At 43.9% G+C, this 9,838-nt stretch overlaps 2 protein-coding genes across 7 annotated transcripts in view; one reads left to right on the top strand and one right to left on the bottom strand.

Moving 5' to 3' along the window:
- Positions 1–9,838, top strand: part of pik3ip1 (phosphoinositide-3-kinase interacting protein 1) — a 74,347-nt gene that overhangs the window by 35,578 nt on the left and 28,931 nt on the right. The window contains exons 1-2 of one of the 4 annotated variants that reach the window (XM_048611281.1): positions 1,298–1,316; positions 1,408–1,479. The exons of 2 other annotated variants lie outside the window; for them this stretch is intronic. In XM_048611281.1, the coding sequence (XP_048467238.1) occupies positions 1,298–1,316; positions 1,408–1,479 (91 nt within the window). Of the gene's footprint in view, positions 1–395; positions 504–1,297; positions 1,317–1,407; positions 1,480–9,838 lie in introns of those variants that run through there. One more of the 4 variants, XM_048611283.1, reaches the window with a different exon arrangement.
- rnf185 (ring finger protein 185) overlaps positions 8,272–9,838 on the bottom strand; it is a 53,714-nt gene continuing 52,147 nt past the window's right edge. The window contains exon 6 of one of the 3 annotated variants that reach the window (XM_048611288.1): positions 8,272–8,378. In XM_048611288.1, coding sequence (XP_048467245.1) covers positions 8,341–8,378 — 38 coding nt within the window. In that variant the 3' untranslated portion in view covers positions 8,272–8,340. Of the gene's footprint in view, positions 8,379–8,487; positions 8,512–9,838 lie in introns of those variants that run through there. The other 2 variants (XM_048611284.1, XM_048611285.1) reach the window with 2 other exon arrangements.

Below are 9,838 nucleotides of genomic sequence, written 5' to 3'. Positions count from 1 at the left end.
GGGAATGGGGGTTGTGTTTGAGTCTGGGACAGTTGTCGGGCAGTGGGTTGTAAGGGTGCAAAGGGAGGGATGGCTTTTGTGTATGTTCTGCATGGGGTTGCCTGTGGGGGAGCGTGGTGTGCGTATGTGGGGGAGCAATGTGCGGTGAGGGTATATGAGAGTGGGAAGCAGTTTTATGGACAGAGGGGCTGTGGGGTGTTTGGTGTGCGTATTTGGGAGGTGGGTGTGTGAAGTGGAAAGGGGTATGGTTAGGGTTGTTTGTATGTGCAGTCTAGGGGTGTGTGTGTGGGAAGAACCTGTGAGGTGTGAGGGATTAGGGCAGGAAGGGCAAGAGTGGACGGCTGGGAAGGGCATGAGTGGAATCATATTGAGGGATTTTGGGGATTCATTGTGTTATGTGTAATTATGAACATATGAAGGGCATTAACGATGGAATCACTTTTGCTGCTATTAATAGACATATTTGGTCTTGGTCACCAAGTGCCTACCTGCAATCTTTAACTGTAAATAATTGCTTTTTTTCTAAGTCCTAATAATGGTTATAGTTCACTTGAAATGTTATTCATTCATTTTCAATGGAATGTTGGTTCAACATTGGGCATTGTTCAGACTCTATATCCAATCAAGCTTCGTCAGTCAATGACCTCGCCAACATAAAACTATAATGCAATTTCAATGGCCGCCAGTGTGGTCCTCAGGGCATCCTTTACGATTATATTTGTAAACCCTGCTTTATTAAGTGATGCTACTACACCCTTAAAGCTCTCAACAGCTACTGCCTTCATTACTCAAACCTTTGAGTATAGGAGTTTTAACGTAACGTTGAGATTGTACAGGACGTTGGTTAGGCCTCTTCTAGAGTACTGTGCCCAGTTCTGGTTGCCCAGTTCTGGTTGCCCTGTTCTTGGAAGAATATTGTTAAGCTGGAGAGGGTTCAGAAGCCATTTATTAGGGTTTTGCTGGGAATGGAAGGTTTGAGTTATAAGGAGTGGCTGGGACTTGTTTTACTGAAGCATGGAGGGTTGAGGGGTGAATTTGCAGAGGTTTATAAAATCATGAGGGGTATAGATAAGGTGAATGGGAGGCGTCTTTTCCCTAGAGTGGTGGATTTCAAAACTAGGGGGTATATTTTTAAGGTGAGAAGAGAAGGGTTTAAAAAAGCATGGGGGCAGTTTTTTTTTTACAAGAATGGTTTGTGCGTGGACTGAACTTCCTGAGGAAATGGTGAATGCGAATACAGTTACAATGTTTTAAAGACGTTTGGATACATCTGTGATTAAGAAATGTTTGGAGGGAAATGGGTCAACCGCAGGCAGGTGAGATTAGTTTAGTTTGGGATTATGGTTGGTGTTGACTGGTTGAACCGAAGGGTCTGTGCTGTATGACTCTGACTTTATGACTCTCTAGGAATTCTGCAGGAATTGGAGGAATCCGTTCCACCCTGGCATATTTCTAGAAGGAAGCCAGATGAGTCTTGGAGTAAGTAGCTGTAGTGAGGGCGGGTTTTGGGCCCCTGGTCACCAGTTTCTGCAGCAGCAGCCACCGAACCACATTTACCAAAAAGCTGTGAAAATAGCAGCTATTCTATTTTTCACCATTTGGCTTTCTGAATGATAATAGGAGGAACAAGGAATGATTATTCATGGTGAAAGTTGGAACCTGACAAATTTCAGTCCTAAAGCTAAATTCCAGTTATGTAATATAGATAATTAGGAGAGGTGTTGGCCTAATGGTATTATTGCTGGACTGTTAATCCAGAGACCCAGGAATTCATCTGGGGACCTGGGTTCAAATCCCTCCACGGCAGATGATGGAATTTGAATTCAGTAAATATCTGGAATTAAGAGTCTAATAATGACCATGAAACCATTGCCGATTGTCAGGAAAAACCCATCTGGTTCACTAATGCCCTTTAGGGAAGGAAACTGCCATCCTTACCTGGTCTGGCCTACATGTGACTCCAGACCCACAGCAATGTGGTTGACTCGTAACTGCCCTCTGGGAAATTAGGGATGGCCAATAAATACTGGCCTAGCCAGTGACGCCCTCATCCCATGAATGAATAAATGATAATGACAGACAATAAATGTAAATTGTGGAATCTGAATCATATGACCAATGAAGATGGAAAAGGACATATAAGAGGCTAACAACAAAGGAGCAGGCTTGGTCAAAGTGGAGATGATGAGGGTTTTTAAAAAGAGATTGGAAAGTTTCATGAAGAAAATAAACCTGCAGGGTTTTGGCTTTGGATTGTTCTGCAGGGACAGCATGACCTGGATGGACTTCATAGCCTCTTTCTGTGCTGTAAATGACTGAATTTTGCCAATGATGAGTTCAGACACGCAAAATTATGAGCATCATGGTGATCAACAAAATACTGCATAACATCTTAGCAAATCAACAAGACTGCTTTTCAATAATTGCACATATGGTCAGTTCATGCAAACAATTTCCTTCAGGTAGTTAGCAGGTGTAGACTCTACCAATTAGTGCTTAGATGATGTGTCAATTTGCTGCCATTTCTGTGTAATAGTCTTGCTGTATATGGTACTGCCATTTGATCTGAATATTTGAATGCAGGGAAAGAAGGCTTTTGAAGAAAAATTGGAGAGTAGTGGGGCATTGTATCTGACCATCACTGGCAAGACCGGCCGTTGTCCATTCCCAATGAGCATTGAGAAGGTGATGGTGAGCCATCTCCTTGAACTGCTGCAGTACATGTAGTGTAGGGGCACCCACATTGCTGTTAAGAATGGTATTCCAGGACTTCGACTTATTGACAGTGCAGTAAGGGAGATATATTTCCAAGTTAGGATACTGTGTGACTTGGAGGGGAAATTTCAATAGTGGGGTTCCCATTTATCTGCAGTTCTTGGCCTTCTAAGTGAGAATGGTTATGGGTTTGGAAGATGCTGTCGGACAAGTCTTGGTGAGTTACTACAGTGCATCATGTAGATGGTACACATTGCTGCCACTGTGTGTTGGTGGTGGAGAATGTGAATCTTGAATGGGGTGACAGTCAAGTGGGCTGTGTTGATCTGGATGGTACTGAACTTCAAGTGTTGTTGGGAGCAACACTCATCAAGCAATTGAGGAAAATTCTTTTACACTGCTGACTTTTGAAAATAGTGATCAGGACATGATTACTTGGCACAGTGTTGCCAGCCTTTGACCTGATCTTGTAACCAATATATTTATATAGCTGTCTAGTCCAGTTTCTGGTCAGTGGTGACCCCCAGCATGTTGATAGCGGATTCAGTGATAATTATACCATTGAATATCATGGAAAGATCATTGGATTCCTTGTTTGAGATAGTTAATGTATGGAATAAAAGTTACTTGTCAATTATAGAGTCATCCAGTAAAGAAACAGGCCTTTTGGCCCAACTTGTCCATGCCAACAGTAATTTAATCCGGGTCAGTGTGAGGTGCTGCAGTTTGGGAGATCAAATGTTAAGGAAAAATATAATAGTTAATATCAGGACCCTGAACAGTATTGATGTGTAGTATTAGAGTTCAAGTCCATAGCTCCCTGAAAGTGGCCACACAAGTACATAGGGTGGTAAAGAAGGCACATCGCATGCTCGCCTTCATTGGTTGGGGAATTAAGTACAATAGCTAGCATGTCCTGTTGCAGCTTTATAAGACTTTGGTTAGGTCACACCTGGAGTATTGTGTTCAATTCTGGTCACCACATCACAGGAAGGATGTGAAGGCTTTGGAGAGGCTGCAGAAGAGGTTTACCAGGATGCTGCCTGGATTAGAGGGGATGAGCTTATAAAGGAAAGGCTAGAAAAACTCAGGTTGTTTTCTGTGGAGCTGCAGAGGCTGAGGGAAGATTTGATGGAAGTCTATAAAATGATGATATGCCTAGATAAGGTTGATGGTCATAATCTTTTTCCCAGAGTTGAAATCCCTAATACTAGGGAGCATGCATTTAAGGTGAGAGGGGGAAAGTGATGTGAAGGGAAAGTTTTTCTGCACAGTGGTAGGAGTCTAGAATGCGCTGCCAGGGGTGGTGGTGGTAGTGGTGGCAGATACAATAGGGCCATTTAAGAGACTTTTAGATAAGCACATGAATATGCAAGGAGTGGAGGGATATGGACCAAGGGCAGGCAGAAGGGATTAGTTTAAAATGATGTCATGCTCAGCACAATATCATGGGCCGAAGGGCCTGTTACTGTACTGTACTGTACTGTTCTTTTCCATGTACTCCCCTAACTCCAGCCCAGTCTTTAGATGAACCCCACCACAGTAATTTTATGACAACCTTCCTAGCCCAGTTGTTTTAATACTCCCCCCCAGTAATCTTATAATACCCTCCTAGTCCAGTGCTTATATAAACTCCTACTAGCCCAGTAATTTTATAAACTACTCACCGTTCAGTTCAATTATTTTATAAACCCCTAACCCAGTTTAATGTTTATTTATACACTCTCCCAACCCCACTCCAGTGATCTTACAAACCCTCACCCCTAGCCTAGTGATTTCATAGTCACAGACTGAGCATTACCAGCACAACGTCACCTGTCCTTGCCCTCTTCCTCCCAATCTCCTCACTTTGGACCTCGCACTACTCTGTTGGCTGGCACTGCCCAGTGTGGGAACTGTTTGTCTGCACTCTACCACAGGCAATCTAAGGCCAAACAGCATTGTCTGTCCAGTTGTCTTGGATTCCCCCTCCGCGCCCCCACCCCCACCCCCACCCTCGCCCTGTGCAACTGGACCAAGACCTTGTGCTGCTAAGTCCATGTGGTAGCTGGTATGCAACCGTTTTCCCTACATTAAAAGAACTCTGGCACCTTCCACATCCTCAGGATGAAACTAGGGATCTGCAATGTCAGACTTATGGACTGACCAGCCAGTGTCAGACCAGGATACCACACCACCATCGTTGATTGGGAACTCAGGCACTGTGATATTGATGTCGCTGCCCTGAGTGAAACTTGGTGGGCAGGGGAAGGACAGCTCTGAGAGAAAGGTGGTAGTTACACAGCTTTCTGGAAAGGCAAGGCCAAAGAAGAGTGCTGCATCCACGGAGTTGGCTTTGCCATCAAAACGAACTGGTGGACCAGCTCAAAGACTCCCCCTTCCGACTAAGTGAATGCTCCAACTCACCTTTGCTCCAAACAAAACATGTCATAGTATTCAGTACATGTGCACCAACGAAACAAGGGGGAATTCTACTCAGCCTTGACCAATCTCTCTCTCAGATCCCTGCAGTGGACAGAAAACTTTTGGAGCAATGTAATCAGGAAAGAAGGAGTAGGGAAGCAACTCCAACAGCACCCTTATCCTGACCAAATGCCAGAAACACAACTTCCTCATCACAAATACACTGTTCTGTCAAAGGGACAAATATAAGACAACGTGGCAGTACCCACAGTGCAAACATTGGCACCTCCTTGATTATGTCATCGTCAGAGTGAGGATCAGAAAGACATTAAAGTCACCTGCACTGTGACGGCTATTGGTCAGAGTGTTGCCTGATCCGAGCCAGGTTCGACATAAATAAAGCCATGTCGCAGTGAAAACAATTGAAGCAGTGCCGCAAGAAGTTCACTTGAGGTACTCAAAGACCCAGAAAAAATAACCTCATACAACCAACTCCTCTCCTGGCGACACTGGGTCGCAGCATCCCAACAGCCACTGGTCTGCCCTCGACCACCATCATCAATGCCCACAAAAACTCGGTCAGTCACTCAGGCAAGACTGGTTTGATAACAATGATCAAAAGATCCAAGAACTGGTAAGTTGGAAGTACGTGGCATTTCTGAGTGTAAAACAACACCCGCACTTGGAAGAGAAAAGGCTTCCTACAGGCGACTGAAGGCCAAGGTCCAACAACGACATAAAGAACAGCACAGGTGGTGGGTGGAGAAAACACTGGAAGCCCAACAAATGGCTGACAATCATGATATGCAGAGTTTCTTCTGTGCTGTCAAGACAACTTACGGACCAAACGCTCAAGGCACCACCTCACTGCTGGCCAAGGATGGAGTGACTATTATCAAAGATAAAGAAGTCATCATGAACGTTAGGGGGATCACTTCAGAAACCTCCTCAACCAGGGCTCTGTCATCGATCCGAGCATTCTTCCATGCATCCCACAGCACAATACATGCCATGAGCTCAGCAATACCCCAGCCCTGCAAGAGGTAGAGAAGGCCGTCTGCCAGCTTAAGAACAGCAGTGTTGCTGGAGCAGACGGTACCCTGCTGAGGCATTGAAGTACAGGTGCAAAGGGTTCCTGCTGCAGATATGTGCCCCTGTTTGCCTTATTTGGAAGGAGGAGAGCATCCCAGGAGAGCTCAGAGATGCCACAGTTGTGAGCATTTTTAAAAAAGGGCACAAGTCTGACTGTGGTAATTACAGATAATCTGCCTGCTGTCCACTGATGGAAATGTCATCGCCAAGCACCTCCTCAACTGTCTCCTCCCTGTGGGTAAAGAAGTCCTCCCGAATTGCAGTGTGGCTTTTGGCCATGAAGGGGCATGATGGACACCTCGCGACAACTGCGGGGGAAATGCAGAGAAAAGACCCTACCCTTGTATGTGGCCTTCTTCGACCTTACAAAGGCCTTAGTCACTGTCAACCGGGAAGCATGATGGAGCGTCCTTCTCCGTCTTTGGTTGTACCATGAAGTTTGTTACCATCCATTTCCCCATTTGGACAGGTATCAAGCAGGACTGTGTCATCACCCCAACTCTATTCTCGATCTACCTTACTGCAATGCTTCACCTCACTGCCAACAAGCTCCCTGCTGGAGTGGAGCTAACTTACAGAACCAGTGGAAAATTATTTAACCTCTGTCGCCTCCAAGCCAAAACCAAAAGTCACCCCAACCAGTGTCAAATATCTGCAGTATGCAGATGATGATTGCATATGTGCAACCTCGAGGATGTTCTCCAGACCACTGTCAGCACCTTTACAGAGGGACATGAGATCGTGGGTCTCACCGGGAATATTTGTAAGATGAAGGTCCTTCGCCAACTTAGCCCAGCCTTGTTATCAAGGTCCACGGGGAGGTCTTAGAGAATGTTGACCACTTCCAATACCTTGGGACTGTCCTGTCGGCTAAAGTGGCTATTGATGAAGACATCCAGCACTGCCTCCAGTGTACTAGCACAGTGTTTGGCTGCCTCAAGAAAACCATGTTTGAGATCAACAGCATCAGGTTTACGGACTGTGGTGTTTCCCACGCTTCTATATGGTTCTGAGACGTTGACTGTCTGCAGCAGACACCTCAAGGCACTGGAGAAGAACCACTAATGCTGTCTGCGCAAGATCCTGCCAATTTGCTGGGAAGGAAAATGCACCAACACCACCTTGCTCAACCAGGTCAACATCGCCAGTGTCGAGGCACTGATCACCCTTGATTGGCTACAATGGGCTGGGCATGTTGTTCCCCTGACTGACACGTGATTCCCTAAGCAGGTGAGTCCCAGGTGGGCAGAGGAAGCACTTCAGCAATACCCTCACTGGCGAAGGGTGGTATTCCCACAGACACCTGGGAATCACTAGCCCAAGACAGTCCAAAGTGGAGGAGGAGCATCCGGAAAGGTGTCGAGCACCTCATGACGAGCTGTCGCGGAAAAAGTGGAAGCCAGGTGAAAACAGCAAAAGGAGCATGTTGCCGTACCAGTGCCCTACCCATCCTTTCCCACGACCACCTTCTGCCCCAAGTGTAACAGAGCCTGTGGAAGCCGCGTGGGTCTGTACAGCCACTTATGGCCTCGCTGGAGTGGAAAAGTCATCCAGGTCTGCAAGGGATTGCCAATGAATGAGTGCCACAGTTGGGTCTGCAATCCCAGCAATCTCAATAGTGACTGAGTATTTCTGCTCTTCCTGATAGCTTTTCATTTGCTCTCTTGAATTCTTGCTGCCCTGAGGGGTAGAAGGATCTTTGGGAATTTTGGATCAAGGAACTCAGCCTCCCTGGAATTCTGAGCTTGTGCTCAGTGGCTGGACACAATTATCATATATATGATTCCACAAGACATGCGAAATGTCATTGAGATTCCATGTGATGCAGAAATTGCAAGTGAAAAGTTTGGCCACTCATGATCTTTAAAGAAACTCTCTCTTCTCTCTTTAATAATCTCATTAGTACCTTTTTAAACTATTAATCTTAATTAATGTCTGTAGACCTACTCAGTGCCTGTACTTTTGTTAATTCTCTTACTGTCATACTTGCTCTGATTTTAAAGTTTTAATTGTCCAACCCCTAATTTGAATGATTTAGAGCAAAAAAAAGTCACCCATCTCTATCTTATTTTGATTTATTTGAGGATGGTCACTTGATTCTGAACCCACGGAGTTATTCTGCTGCTGGTATCAATGTTCCTCTTGCTGTTGCAAATGGATCTGTAAGGCTAAAACGAGATGGATTGTGAGGGGTTTTGATTAGAGACTGAGTTATAATAAATGCTAGTGAGTTCCGGTGTGAGGAATTTTCATTGTCTATTTTGCTGAAAATTGGGGATTCTGTTCAGCTGAAACCAGATCCTGCAATGTTTTGTTGGTATTGTGAAGGAAAATGTTCCATTATTTTCATGATGCATGTTGATGATTTGCAATGGGATGGTAATTTCAGAGATATAAATTAGATTACAACAGAATTTAAAATTGAGAATCGGATCTTTTAAATATGTTGTTTAGCTGTTGCAGAGAGGTGGTTTGGAATAACTTTAAATTCACAAGCCTTTTTAGGACGTAATAATCCCATCTTGGTCAGTCTTCACTAAAGTTGTATTATACTGTATCAGAATAAGAGACAAAGCAATCGTGAAGCTTGGTTAGTCAGGGTAACTGGTTTAGCAGTTGGCTTGGACTAGATCAGATGCTGATTTTGGTGTACTGGAGTTAAATATTATGATGAAACAGTCTAAAGTCAATGTTTTAAACAATAATTAGAATTTTTTTTAAAAATAAGATACAGTAGATGGGGATAAGTATGTTCTCAAGTTCTGATCCTTGGATTACCCAGAGAACTTGAGTATTGTTATTTTTAGTGATGGTCAGGAAGATTTACATGAGCAGCATTCAATTGCAGCTGGTGTCATATTTCCTTCAAGCAAAGCATTTGCTGTCAACATCTTTTGGATCAGAGTGCATAAATTATGGGATTTCTAGTTATTCTTTAGAATTGTAGAATCCTAGAAGAGAATCAGAATCAGACAGCAAAGAAAAAGCCTTTTGGCCCATTTGAGTCTGCGCCAACAAAAACTATTTAAATATATACTTGTTCCACTTGCTGCACTTGACCCGTAGATGTTATGGCATTACAAGTGTTCATCCCAAGTATTTTTTAATGGTTGTAAGGTTTCCATCCCAACTATCCTCCCAGGCAGTGCATTCCAGAACCCTACCATCCTCTGGGTTAAAAAAAAACTTTTCCTCAAATCCTGTCAAAAACTCCTCTCTTTTACTTTTCATCAAACCTTGAGCAAAAACACAATCTGTCAGTCTGGAAAAAGCTACCGTAAAGCTGTTTGTGCTTGACACTAGGCCGAAGAAAATAATCACAAATTTTGTAAAAAGCCTGGCAATGTGACATGTTCATTGTCATTGAATATGCAGACCAATTTGGAAACTCTTTACTCCTGCATTGAAAGGGCAGACTGACATCAGATTGGATCATTATAATTTGAAGAATAAACAGTCTCTTTTGTTTAAAACTGCTTAGTTTGAGTTAGGACGTTGTCATCGAACAAAACAATTTTCAAATTGACATTAACAAGTAATTTCAGATTCAAGATTTATTGTAATGTAATTAACTGTTCCTTCTGTGAATTTGTTTGTGTGGTGTAATATGTATTAGATTAGACTGTGG

This window comes from Rhincodon typus, chromosome 24, assembly GCF_021869965.1.
Source record: "Rhincodon typus isolate 14 chromosome 24, sRhiTyp1.1, whole genome shotgun sequence".
In the NCBI taxonomy this organism is placed as follows: Eukaryota; Metazoa; Chordata; class Chondrichthyes; order Orectolobiformes; family Rhincodontidae; genus Rhincodon; species Rhincodon typus.
The sequence above is the reverse complement of the archived record's forward strand: the minus strand, read 5'-3'. Positions and strand labels throughout refer to the sequence as shown.